This window comes from Oncorhynchus mykiss, chromosome 1 (genome assembly GCF_057628025.1).
Source record: "Oncorhynchus mykiss isolate SJ-2025 chromosome 1, ASM5762802v1, whole genome shotgun sequence".
NCBI classification, from domain to species: Eukaryota; Metazoa; Chordata; class Actinopteri; order Salmoniformes; family Salmonidae; genus Oncorhynchus; species Oncorhynchus mykiss.
Window position 1 is genome coordinate 70,743,466 of NC_143022.1, and position 14,640 is coordinate 70,758,105.

General features: G+C 42.8%; 1 protein-coding gene across 1 annotated transcript in view; it reads left to right on the forward strand.

Annotated features, from left to right (window-relative positions):
• Positions 1 to 1,206: 1,206 nt before the first annotated feature.
• glud1 (glutamate dehydrogenase 1) overlaps positions 1,207 to 14,640 on the forward strand; it is a 39,969-nt gene continuing 26,535 nt past the window's right edge. The window contains 1 exon segment of the mRNA NM_001172529.1: positions 1,207 to 1,759. Within this exon segment, the coding sequence (NP_001166000.1) occupies positions 1,357 to 1,759 (403 nt within the window). The 5' untranslated portion in view covers positions 1,207 to 1,356.

Sequence of the window (14,640 nt, forward strand, 5' to 3'; positions counted from 1 at the left end):
TGCCCATCCCTGGTGTACTGTAATGTACTGTGTAGCTCAGTTGTAATTCAGTTGGTAGAGCACGGCGCTTGCAATGTCATGGTTGTGGGTTCGATTCCCATGGGGGGACCAGTATGAAAATGTATGCACTCACTACTGTAAGTCGCTCTGGATAAAAGCATCTGCTAAATTACTAAAATGTCAAATGTACTGTTATCTGCTGTGCTCTACTGTCAAAATTTGTGAAACATAGATGTCTATGATTGGTTCAGATTTGTTCCTTTCCAGACCAACCGATCATAGACGTCCATGTTTGGACTAAATCAAGGCTGGTCTGGACAAAATATGAATGTCTATGTTTTGGCCAAATATAAAAAGACGTCGCCTGACGACAAATGCTTGGGGTGCTAGATCTACATCTAGATGTCAGATTGGGCGTCACTGGCACAGATGTGACACGACACCCTTCTTCCCTGCCAACCTATGACGTCAGGGAGACACCCATAAAACACACCAATGTGCAGCGTCTTACTTACTAAGGGACACCGTCTGCCTTGGCGTTCATTCCTAAAAATTGGGATGTCGTGGTGTATGACTTTGATGGTTTCTACAACTGCTACAGTCTGCAAGTCTCCTTCCCTCTGTGATGCAAAATAACTAAATGTAACTGAGCATATGGAATATATTTTCTTCAGTGCTCTCTAACGTTACTCCCTTCCCATGGGTGAACCTGCTGTCTTTCAAAGTGACAGAGAACTTTTGAGGGGGGTTTGGGAGCAATCTAAGGGTGCTGCAGTTCAAGATAACAATTTTGAAGACCCAAAATGTGTATCTCAATCCATTTATTTTCCATAATTCGGTACTTCCTGTATACCCCACACCCTTGAACATACCCCTCTCCAACTCATTTCTACAAATACAAATTAACTCTCTACCACATCATTCACTGTGCAGGATTACACACACGTTTTTGACATTTTGCTTGAATCAATGTCAAAACAACCAGGCCATGTTCAGTACGAAAACATTGTGCAACGTTGCAGATATAAATGCTATGAATAGACTAGCCTGATGTGATTCCTTATGAATTTCACACATTTATATCTGAACGTTGCGTCCTGCTGAAAACGCCAGGGGGCGCAAAAAACTTATCGCGGAGGCGCGCATAATTTGCATGCGCGTTCAAGTGGAACCCTCCCCAGTGAGGTGGGAATCCACACAAACACGCCTGCCTTTAAAACAAGAAAGGGGACGTATGACTGCTGTAAGATCAATTCGAAACGGGACAGGACAAGCCGTTGTCTTGTTATAAGTTTTTGGTTTGCCTTCACTTTTCTTTGAATATCATTCGTTACTAACCCGCTACCTCAGTTAAAAATGTACAGATATTTCGGAGAATTACTTACTCGTGGTGCAAGCAGTGCTCTGGCCTCGGGATGTGTTGAGTCGGCTCTTCCAGTTACCGCGTCGTTGATGAGGGTGCGCCACTACAGCGAGGTCGTGGGAGAGAAAGATGCAGATGACCCCAACTTCTTTAAAATGGTGGAGGGATTCTTTGACCGCGGTGCTAATATTGTTGAGGACAAACTGGTGGAGGACCTCAAGAACAAGGAGACGCCAGTGCAGAAGAGACACAGAGTTCGCGGAATTCTCAAGATTATCAAGCCCTGCAACCATATACTGAGTGTATCGTTCCCCATCAAGCGAGACAACGGCGAATGGGAGGTGATTGAGGGGTATCGTGCCCAGCACAGCCAACACAGGACCCCCTGTAAAGGAGGTAAAGCGGGGAAAGTGAAATGACAGTGAAGGGGCGTGGGATCAAACAGTGCTAAAGCTGACACTGTAACTAGCATGTTCGCCAGCCTGTCAACTCCTGTACAGATGGTTCAAATATGTTCAAACTTTCCTAAGCTACGTATGTTTCGATGCTAGCTCGCTAATATTGACTTTTAAAACTACTTTGTGTGAGGAAGCGGCTGGTTTCCATGTCTTGCTAGCTACTTTGACAGTCAAACCATGCCCCCCCGGGGGGCAACGCAAATCCACATAGCTAACTTACGTTAACGTTACCACCTTAAGGTAATATGCATTGGCTTAATTACTAACTAGTTAACTAGGTACCTTAGCTATCCATCACTAAGCTAGCTAGATAAGTTATGACACACGTACAACCGTATTCTGTTGCTAGGTACTCCATGTACAATTATGATGTAATAAATCAAAATATAAAACGAAAGCTGATGCACAAAAGGTATTTCGTCAGTCACCGGGCAAATTAGCATCTGAGGTTGCAGGGGCCTATCTTCTTTTGTCTTCTTCTATGAGGTTTAACTGCGGTTGGCATCCAATTTGTTGCATTACCGCCACCTACTAGACTGGAGTACAACTCCCTTATACTTTGCTTGATTTTAATAATAATACCAACAGAAACACAAACGATTATCACTAGACCACTTCTGGTTACCCTCACCGATTCCACATTACACATCTCTTTGATTCACCCACCATGAAACCAAAAATGGATCAGCTAAAAGGCAAGAGTACACTTTTTCCATAAACTTCACTCCTACTGTCTGACTCATCTTTTTTCTGACCCTTGGCGCATACCTTGGTCTCCGATAACTTCACCACACCTATCACCTCCGATACTTCCTCCGATACTCCTCCTGTCTTCAGCTCCCTCTGCTTACAATTTCTATTTAAAAAATCTTTAAAAGCATCCTTTTTTCAACATTTCTTATCGGACTCAAGTTCACCCTCTTCTTCCCTCTCTCTTAGACCTCCTCTCTTTTTCTCTCCATTCCTCCTCTGTTTTCAAGTATACGTATCCTTATGATATTACTGCACTACTGGCAACCATCTTGTTCTTTCTTTCTCTAGCGACTCCATTTCCCTCACATCGAACTGTGTGATACCCAGGGAAACGAAAAGTAGGTTGAAAATACTGTATCCCTGAACCGGAAACGGACGCTTTATACCACTTTAGTTGTAGCAAATAGTTAATCTGTGTCGTTTTTCAATGGGAGCATATGAAGCACAGTGGGCAGAACAAGCAAGGAGGTGGGCGAAGCACAAGCTAGATCCTATTGGCGCATTGTAGAATATATTTGCATATTTCCGTTAGGGAACGCCGCCTCGGAAGTGCGCATGTGCACAAACTCAATTTGACCTTGCACTCCTAAACATTGCAATTTTTTAAAAACTGACAAAGCATCAAGTCTAAAATATAGGGCACTGTGTTCATAACAGATTCAGTTTTGAGAACAGAAAAATGTATTGTGATCAGATGTTTCATCGTTGAGAACATTTGCAGAATGTCAGCACAGTTTCACCTTGTTCCATCCCCTCCCACTATCCACGACTGGACTTCCTCTCACTACCATATTTGTGACTCGTTTCAGGAAACTAGGTGTATGTCATGCATCACTACTTCACAAGAGCGCCATTTGAATGTAAACATTTATTTTTTTTTGAAGAAATGCCTTCTGGAACATGTGAACTTTCATGTGCATTAATAACAAACTTGTAGGCCGTCTGTAAATACAAATAAAAATTTAAATAAATAAAATAAATGTGTAGGTAATCAGTATGTGTAGGTAATTCTTTCTAACATGGCTTTTTTGAAAGTTATCATGTAGTAGAACTGCATAAGTGTTGCTCTCCACTTTCTGGAGGAACGAGTTTTGAAATCAGTGGAATTAGAGTCTGATAGCTAAGAAGATGGAGAAGATTGTAACATTTGATTGCAAATATGCAGACTGAGTAAAAGATAACACACAGAAGGCTGTTGTATAAAACACCCGTTTCCTGATTACATCTTAAAACTAATGGGAACAGTGACATCTGTGACAGAGAGGGAGAAGCAAACGGGTAAGAGAGTCTAGCTAGCTACATTTTCAGATTTGACATGTTTCTAATTTTGTCAGTTGTATTCGCTTCAAGTTAGTGTACTGTTAGCTACCGTTAGCTGGCTGGCTAGTTAGCTAACGTTACGTGTATGATCTGTGTAGTAATATTATTTGTATCTCAGAGCCATTCGCATTGCTAGTTATGGCCTAATGTTAGTTAGCTAACATTGAACCTGGTTGGTTAGCTACCTTCAAATTCATGCAGGGTAGTAACGTTATGAGTTGGGATTATGGTTAATTGTTTAGCTAGCTAGCTACATGTCTAAACAAGACTCCACTATGCAAGTAACTATTTCGATAGAATGTTTGATGTCACTGTGACAACTGTTGCCTAGTGGTTAGAGAGTTGTGGGCCAGTAACCAAAAGTTTGCTGGATCGAATCCCCGAGCTGACAAGGCAAAAAAAATCTGTTTTGCCCCTGAGCAAGGCAGGTAACCCACTGTTCCCCCTGCGTCGAAGATGTCAATCAAGGCAGAGGGGTTGGGTTAAATACGGAAGACACATTTCAGTTGAACAACTGACTAGGTATTTTCCCTTTCCCTAAATTCGCTTTCCCTAAAGTCGCAGAATATCTGATGAATTACGAACTCTCAACACCCGTTGAATATGGCCAGTGTCAGTAAACGTTGGCAAAAAAGCGTAATTAAATTATTACCAGCAACAAAGCTGCTGTCACCAACGCTCTGGATAACATAACAGCCTAACCTGCTCTGCTAGGGCAAGTAAAATGGTCAGTGAGATGTTCTCTCATTTGTGTCTGTAGGTAGCTAGCCAATGTTAGCCAGTTAGCTTGGGTGCTTGACTGTTAGGTCAGAACACTCGGATCAACCCTACTTTTCGGCCAGAGCGTCCAGTGTGTGCTCAGAATGCTCCGAGAGCGAAACAGCTCTGAATTTACGAATGGCCAACCTGACAGTGCTCTGAGTTTACAAATGCCCAGAGCACACACTGGCACTCAAATCAAATCACATTTTATTTGTCACATGTGCCGAATACAACAGGTGTAGGTAGACCTTACAGTGAAATGCTTACTTACAAGCCCTTAACCAACAATGCAGTTTTAAGAAAATACAAAAAAAGAGATAAGAATAACAAATATTTAAAGAGCAGCAGTAAATAATAGCGGAGCTATATACAGGGGGTACCGGTACAGAGTCAATGTATTGAGGTAATATGTACATGTAGGTAGAGTTATTAAAGTGACTATGCATCGATAATAACAGAGTAGCAGCAGTGTGTGTGTGTGTGGGGGGGGGGGGGGGGGGGTCAATACAAATATTCTGGGTAGCCATTTGATTAGATGTTCAGGAGTCTTATGGCTTGGGGGTAGAAGCTGTTTAGAAGATTACATTTACGAACACACCCATATTATAAGCCAACCTTTAGTTTTGATATCTTTGGTTGTTTAGTACATTTGTACATGGCCTAACATGTGAATCCTTAAAGAGATGGGTGGGGCTGGCTTAAGAGGGTGTGAACGATGCTGAATGGGTTTAGACAAAGAAGTGCTCTCCAGTAGGTACCAAAACAATCAAGGGCCATTTTCTCAAAGGTGAGGTTACAAGTTTATCAACTTTCAAAGCAGAATGAATTTCCCATTGTTCCTCAACAGTAGTGTATGATATACAATTGAGTTGCTACTTTTATCCAATGTAAAAAACAGCATTTAAAATGTTGCTACATAACACCGAATCCAGCCGGTCGGTCACATTTTGGTGGTGAGAAAACATTCTAAACGGATGCCTCAGCTTTACAGCCCCTGTGAAGTATCTGGATTACCCCTTCTGTCTGTGGTGGTAGCTGATTGGAAGGGGAGACACTATATGGACACACCTGCGGCCTAAGCGTCAGATCAAAATTTAAGGGGCTGGTCCAACTCAAGGTGTCATAAACAAAATGCACCCCCCTCCTAAACATTCCAAATATTTTCACCTTTTACTGTAAAATACATTGAATACCCTCCCCTCTCATATAATTAACTCATAATGTTTATGACCAACTGTAGCGACCCTGGATATCGACTTTGCCACTTCAGCATGCTTTTGTGGCACAGTCGATGCCACGCAGGACTACAGGCCAGAAGGTTGAGGGTTCGCCGACCACCACAGACAAGGTCTCTCTCCCTGCCATGTTTCATAACATGATCAGAGCCGGCTGTAGACAATGATCAGCTAGGGGGAATCAGATTTTCAACATTTTGATGCCATATTTGTAATTATATTAAAAATATGCTGCGAATTTTCCACCAACGGGTTTCTGTACCAATCCACCACACAACCAATAAATAAAACATACCGACTTTGGGGACTTAAATATCATGGTTTGTGTTTTCAACACCACAATAAAAAGACTGTCAATCTCTATCAACAGAAAATACATCCCTCCCTACCTTGTAGGCTTACCCAGTATCAAATGCTTGGCTTGACATTCTCTGAATGTCATTAAACTTTTTGGTGTTTTGTAATGTAGTTTTCCATTCATCAATTGGCCGCTGCACAGTTCGGATATATAGATTTTTTTATTTGATTTGTCAGTATAAAAAGAAAGCACAATAAAGCAGGGGACTTATTTCCATTGTAGTCCCTATTTTTATATATTTCTTTTTTACAAAAATACATATACCATAACAGAGATGACAAAATGCTCAACCTCCCAGATGAGTAGGAGGGGGTACAATTCTCACCAGCTTGTTTGACATGTAGCTTATTCTTTAGATGTTTGGGCCAGCTGGTGAACCAGCCATAATCAGCCATAATCAAAGTGACACTGGACTTTTGCATTTGCCTTTAGGGTGTCTATAGCTAGGTTTCCATCCATTTGGCGACATATTTCCATGTGAATATTCAAAAATCCATTAAGTATATGCCATTTGAGTTTCTTTTAAGAAAATTTGGCATCAGACAACATGACAGGGAACATTTTAATGGACATCCTTATGCATTCAGATCTGACCTGGCGCAGCCAGTGCCATCAACAAATGAGAGATGTTGGCAAAATGAGGCACATTTACGTGCCCTTATAGCTATAACAAATTAGAAAAAACAATTGTTTTTCTTGGTTTACTCTGAAAAAAATGTAAACTACAGTAGACCTATACACTTCAATGCAAAAGATCAACTGACTGTTCATCTGTTAAATACCGCGCTGCCTGTCGAACACTTGAAATTATAAAAGCCTATCTAATAGGTCCAATTAAATGAGATGCGCATGGTAATTTGTTGAGTGGCTACTTTGGGAATATGAACTCATCCATGGCCAGAAAAGCTGAGAAAAGTCTTCTGCAATGGTTACGATATGTATTAATGTTTATAAATAAAATTGTCTACTTGAGAAATTTGACATTACACTATTCAGACGTAGTGGTCTACAAATGTCAATGGTAAAGGTGAACCATCTGTTCTACCATTAAACTGCGCATCAGATCGCATAGAGCAAAATACTTTAATCTACACTGCTCAAAAAAATAAAGGGAACGCTAAAATAACACATCCTAGATCTGAATGAATGAAATATTCTTATTAAATACTTTTTTCTTTACATATTTGAATGTGCTGACAACAAAATCACACACAAATTATCAATGGAAATCAAATTTATCAACCCATGGAGGTCTGGATTTGGAGTCACACTCAAAATTAAAGTGGAAAACCACACTACAGGCTGTTCCAACTTTGATGTAATGTCCTTAAAACAAGTCAAAATGAGGCTCAGTAGTGTGTGGTGCCTGTATGACCTCCCTACAATGCCCGGGCATGCTCCTGAGGAGGTGGCAGATGGTCTCCTGAGGGATCTCCTCCCAGACCTGGACTAAAGCATCCGCCAACTCCTGGACAGTCTGTGGTGCAACGTGGCGTTGGTGGATGGAGCGAGACATGATGTCCCAGATGTTCTCAATTGGATTCAGGTCTGAGGAACGGGCGGGCCAGTCCATAGCATCAATGCCTTCCTCTTGCAGGAACTGCTGACACACTCCAGCCACATGAGGTCTAGCATTTTTTTGCATTAGGAGGAACCCAGGGCCAACCGCACCAGCATATGGTCTCACAAGGGGTCTGAGGATCTCATCTCGGTACCTAATGGCAGTCAGGCTACCTCTGGCGAGCACATGGAGGGCTGTGCGGCCTCCCAAAGAAATGCCACCCCACACCATGACTGACCCACCGCCAAACCGGTAATGCTGGAGGATGTTGCAGGCAGCAGAACATTCTCCACGGCGTCTCCAGACTCTGTCACGTCTGTCACGTGCTCAGTGTGAACCTGCTTTCATCTGTGAAGAGCACAGGGAGCCAGTGGCGAATTTGCCAATCTTGGTGTTCTCTGGCAAATGACAAACGTCCTGCACGGTGTTGGGCTGTAAGCACAACCCCCACATGTGGACGTCGGGCCCTCATACCACCCTCTTGGAGTCTGTTTCTAACCGTTTGAGCAGACACATGCACATTTGTGGCCTGCTGGAGGTCATTTTGCAGGGCTCTGGTAGTGCTCCTCCTTGCACAAAGGCGGAGGTAGCGGTCCTGCTGCTGGGTTGTTGCCCTCCTACGGCCTCCTCCACGTCTCCTGATGTACTGGCCTGTCTCCTGGTAGTGCCTCCGTGCTCTGGACACTACGCTGACAGACACAGCAAACCTTCTTGCCACAGCTTGCATTGATGTACTATCCTGGATGAGCTGCACTACCTGAGCCACTTGTGTGGGTTGTAGACTCCGCCAGCATTCAAAAGTGACCAAAACATCAGCCAGGAAGCATATGAACTGAGTAGTGGTCTGTGGTCACCACCTGCAGAACCACTCCTTTATTGGGGGTGTCTTGCTAATTGCCTATAATTTCCACCTGTTGTCTATTCCATTTGCACAACAGCATGTGAAATTTATTGTCAATCAGTGTTGCTTCCTAAGTGGATAGTTTGATTTCACAGAAGTGTGATTGACTTGGAGTTACATTGTGTTGTTTAAGTGTTCCCTTTATTTTTTTGAGCAGTGTATTTACTACTGTGAAGTGTGTCCAATTAAATGAGATGGGACAAATGGTAGGCTATCCTAACTTATTCTACAGTCTTGGCCCAAAACATTGGAAACCTTGCACTTTTTTCAAATAATGCACCATTTCTTCCAGAAAACGGTTGAAATTTTAAAAAATTGGTGTCCACATATGTCTTCAGTGTGCAGTTGAACTAAACAAAATCTGAATAATTGACCAAATCTTAGCTTATTCCACAAAGAAATCCTAAAATGGCCAAGACAATATTGGCACCTTCTAGAAGTAGTTAGAAATAATTAGATTTCAAGCAGGTGATTTTCCTTTACGTTGGAATTGAACTTGCCTATTGGGGAGTTGCAGGAACCTGCAACATACTAATCACATTCAACCAGTTTGAATAGAGAAAATTATTCCTTCTCCTGCTTTGTGTACCACAATGAGCATGGAGAGAAGAAAGAAAACCCGAGAATTATCTGATGTCAGACAAGATTGGCTACAATCTCAAGTCCATCTCCAGAGACCTTGATGTTCCTTTATCCACCATACATAATGTTATCAACAAGTTTAAAGGCCCATGTCACTGTAGCCAACCTCCCTGGACGTGGCCACGAGAGAACTTGATGGAAGATTGCAGTGCAGGATTGCTTGAATGGTGGAGAAAGCACCTCAGTCAACTGCCACACAAATTCAAGCTGACTTTCAGACACAAGGTATGACAGGTTTAACTCGTACCATCCTTTGCCAACTCAATGAAAGGGGGTTATATGGTAGGAGACCCAGGAGGACCCCACTGCTGGAAGACATAGGAAAGCCAGACTTGCAGTTTGCCAAAACGCTCCTGAACATGCCAAAAACCTTCTGGGAGAATGTCTTGTGGACAGATTAAACCAAATTAAGAGTTTTGTTTTGGTAAAGCACACAATCTCTGAAGGCTTCATTTTGTTTTCTGTAAACAAAGAAAATAACACCTCCCCTACAGTCAAACAAGGAGTCGGTTCAGTGACATTTTGGGGTTACTTTGCTGGCACTGGGTGCCTTGAACGTGTGCATGGCATCATGAAATCAGGAGAATACCAAGGCATTTTGGAGCACACCAAGGCATTTTGGAGCACAATGTTGGACCCAGTGTCAGAAAGCTGGGTCTTTGACTCAGGTCATGGGTCTTCCATGAAATTGATTTGCAATGACTCCAGTGATATCGGAATTTCAACATTTATTGTATCAAATGGTAGCCTACAATGGCATATACATTAATGGGCTACTTGATGGCCAACAGAGGCAAATGTATAATTCTCCACATTTAGCCTAATTTCAGTTAATTGAGGACTTTTTCCCCATAAAAAAAACGCAAGGGAGTTCCATAACTTCCATTTCATATTTCCACTCTGGCAGCACCCGAGACCCAAGAACTGAGCATCCATAAAGCACCTGGCTTTATACCGTTTTCTTTAAGCAGTCAACATTAGAATGCAGTTTAAACAACCACCCAGCAGATTTATGTAATGCGCCCAAAGTCGTTTTCCAGTGCTTTGTCTCCATTACTTATTGACGTGCATCAGTTCTAGAGTATTTAATGGTTTATGGAAAAAGGTTTGGAAATAGGTTACTACATAATCTAAATAGCCTACCTACAACTGGTAAAAAGTTGTCAACGTCTCCTGCCGCTCACGTGACTCAGCCAATAATTAGTGCTCTCTTAACACACATGCACCCATCTGGCCCTCAGCAACAGCCTGTCTAACTGCCTGACAGTAAGGAGCAGTGAAATATACATTTTTAAGATCAGCGCCTTGGCGACCGCCAAAAACCCGTGACCAATACATTTTCACCCGCGACATCGTTTTCAAAGTAGCCCAATTTGTCAGGAAAATCGCGAACATGTCAACACTGCCTGTGGGAAAGAACTGCTGCCCAGTGGGAAGCAACTCACGTGAGCAACCACCTCGTGTACAACATAGTTGTACTGGTTCATTCGTACCGTCTTGACGTTAAGTTAGCTAATTGGCATGTCATGGTGACCAATACTACAAGTTAATTCTCCCTCGCACATCTAAATAAACACGTAACAACTTTTAACTAGCGGCATGGTGCTGTTGTTGCCAGCTAGCCAGCATAAACTGGAAACTGCTCGACTGACTGAACTGAATCCATTCGTCGCCACACTGGACTCTGAGCTGCGCGACCTGCGTCATCAATTTGGGCACCAGGCGTGTCTGCATAGCCTCTCCTGATAGGAAGTTTGGAACTGAGGTCAGCATATTATTTACACGCGAGGGGCCAAGAAATGACTGAGCCATAGAAATAGAATAGATAGACTGAATCACAATCCCAAATTCAGAGGGTTGAAAATGGAAAATCATAAATCTAGTGCAGTTGAATGGAAGTTTGAACTCCACCCAGGACAGGAATGCTGACAGTACAGTTGTTGGTTTGTTTATTCAACTGGGCAGAGCCTTGTATGGCTGTGTGAACATTGGCGCTTTAGGATTTAGGCTGGATATTGATCATTGATGGTTTATAATAATATGCGATTTAGCAGATCACCAAAGCATGACATGAAGAACCACTTAGGGCTGAACTTGCTAGGTGATGCTAGTGTGCATGCTCCATTTTCAGAGAGCAGACAGCTCTCTTCCTCAATTTCTGTCCAGGCTGAATTGTATAAAGCTTGGTGTGTAGCTTCAGGATTTGTTCTGAACTTTTAATAACAAATTACTTGTAGCTTCTCTCATTTGTCTCTCTGGAGTTTGTTTTAAAGGAAGGATAATGGGGTTGTGCCAGTTTTACAATTATTAAACTCGACCAGACCTGACCAACTCAGAGCTGGTCAAAACCAAACCTGGATAAGGTAGTGGTGTGAGATGAGAGCATAAGTCCTTTACGTGGGAGGAGGCTGCAGTGGCTACTGGGTTGGCTAAAACAGGGGGGGGTGAGAGACTATTGTGTTGTGCTGCTCCTGTCATAGACTGGAATGACCCCCGACAGAGGCAACCCTACTATATTTAACCTGTGATGAGGATATGAACTCTTGAACCTTAAGTGCCTGCTTGCCTCACTCATCTCAGTGAAATGTACGGTGTCAGCCAGTTTCTCTGTATTCAACTTTATGCCATGAATTAGGGATCCAGAAACCAAGACCCTGTTGTTTATTGAGTCTTGTTAGGCTAGCTAGGCCATCATTGTAAATAAGAATTTGTTCTTAACTGACTTTCCTAGTTAAATAAAATGTTCACCAGTAGCCAGCCATTGAGTAAAAGCCATAGTACAGAAATGCTGGCACTGGCGATGACAGGGGCGGTGTTAGAATAATTTTTGGCACCTGCCACGGTTATTGGAATGAAAACTCTCTGGCATTACATCTCTGGGCACTGAGCCTTGGTATTGATGGGCGCACTGGAATCTCTCTGTTTGGCTCCCTGTCCAAAGATGACCTGAGTTTGGTACAGGAAGACATGACATTTCCCTGAATATTTGAGGTGGCTTTTCTAATTTGAACCTCAATTCTGTTATGTTAGTCGATTCTGAGCCATGTCCATATGTCAGCTGACTTACAGTAGACCTATGGCAGATGGTTGAAATCTGGATGAAATCTGATTTCTTAAAAGAGTGTTGGTGATGAAGCTAGTCACACTCAAACAATTCTCTCCCTCTGGAAATAAATTACACTTCAATCACAATCCTGTTAGGTCTGCTTTTGAATTGCACACCTTCCCAAAACCAGTTCTCTGCATCAAGTTTGAACCATCAGCCTCATGTTGCACTAATTAGAAATACCCTGCACTTTATGCAGCTATTAAAAGCTTCAGTGTCTTCAGAAGTGGAAAGTTTGAGGTCCTGTGTGTAGAGCAGCCATGCTCTATAGGTGGTCTGCTGACCTGATCCGGACACAAAACGAGGTCATTACGGACCGCGGGTCCCGACCATTAAAAAAAAGTCACTTTTTGGGAATTTGGTCGTGATTTCACTCCTGGTATCATGTGAAGATCCATAAGGCATGGACAATTTGTAGAATTGCAGGAAATTATCTTTGAAACGGCAACATTTTCCCATCGCTCCATAGCAAATACTACTATACTATTTGAGTACCCCTGCCTGGTATAGTGGTAAGAGTCAGTGAACAAGACGGTCCTGCCAGGAGCACATTTAGTTTCCAGCTCAATGTTTTTCCTCATTGTGGGGGAGAGGAGTGGAGGGGGGCCCGCGGTCTCAGGAGTGAGAGCGTTTTATTAGTTTAAATACCTGGCTGCCACCCAGGCGTGAGCTGGTTGCCCCATTCAAAGCCGAAGTTGACTAAAAATTAAGTGATGAATGTCAGACACATGGAGTAATTACTTGGGGTTCCTATTCAAAAGTGTTAGCTTTTTTAAAACCTGCCTTCCCGGGAAAAAAAACTTGTTTGAAAATGTAAGTCACATTACAAGCCCATAGCTTGGTGCAACCCGGTTCAGCCTAATCAAATCCCCTCAGTGAGCCATAGCGCTAGGCGGAGGTGTGGTTTCACCACCCTCGCATGCAAGCCTCTCCTCTCTACGGAGCTCTACTGTAAGCAAAATTTCCATTCGTAGGATAGCTGTAGGCAAAGTCATTAATATTCATGAGTTACATCTGGTGATTTGTTGGGCCTTCTTGCTTGTGTGACATCATACAGATGCACTGCAAAGCCTTCTGTTTAGCTTGCTCACCGGCATTAGCAGTAAGCACAGAACAACTTAGGAAACCCAGCTTCGGCTTAATTAAATGTGGAAAAAAATAAAAGCCTCACCAGCTAGCTACCAATCAATTTTATTTTCACTAATTGTTATTTTTACCTTTCCACAAACTCTGTTGCTTGATATGTGCAAGTTGACCCAAATGTATTAAAGAACAGGAAGTCCACAATTCGTTGGCTAGTAGTGGCTACATTTCAGTCATTTAAGTTAGTTATCCTCTTAAATGCAGCGGACAATGGATAAACTAACAATAAGTTGCACATAAACTCAGCAAAAAAAGAAACATCCTTTTTTCTGGACCCTGTCTTTCAAAGATAATTCATAAAAATCCAAATAACTTCACAGATCTTTGTTGTAAAGGGTTTACACTGTTTCCCATGCTTGTTCAATGAACCATAAACAATTAAGGAACATGCACCTGTGGAACGGTCGTTAAGACACTAACAGCTTACAGACGGTAGGCAATTAAGGTCACAGTTATGAAAACTTAGGACACTAAAGAGGCCTTTCTACTGACTCTGAAAAACACAAAAAGAAAGATGCACAAGGTCCCTGCTCATCTGCGTGAACGTGCCTTAGGCATGCTGCAAGGAGGCATGAGGACTGCAGAATTGCCCATGGTAATAAATTGCAATGTCCGTACTGTGAGACGCCTAAGACAGCGCTACAGGGAGACAGGACGGACAGCTGATCGTCCTCGCAGTGGCAGACCACATGTAACAACACCTGCACAGGATCGGCACATCCGAACATCACACCTTAGGTACAGAATGGCAACAACAACTGCCGAGTTACACCAGGAATGCACAATCTCTCCATCAGTGCTCAGTCTGTCCGGAATAGACTGAGAGAGGCTGGACTGGGGGCTTGTAGGCCTGTTGTAAAGCAAGGTCCTCACCAGACATCATCGGCAACAACGTCGCCTATGGGCACAAACCCACTGTCGCTGGACCAGACAGGACTGGCAAAAAGTGCTCTTCACTGACGAGTCACGGTTTTGTCTCACCAGGTGTGATGGTCGGATTAGCATTTATCGTCAAATGGAATGAGCATTACACCGAGG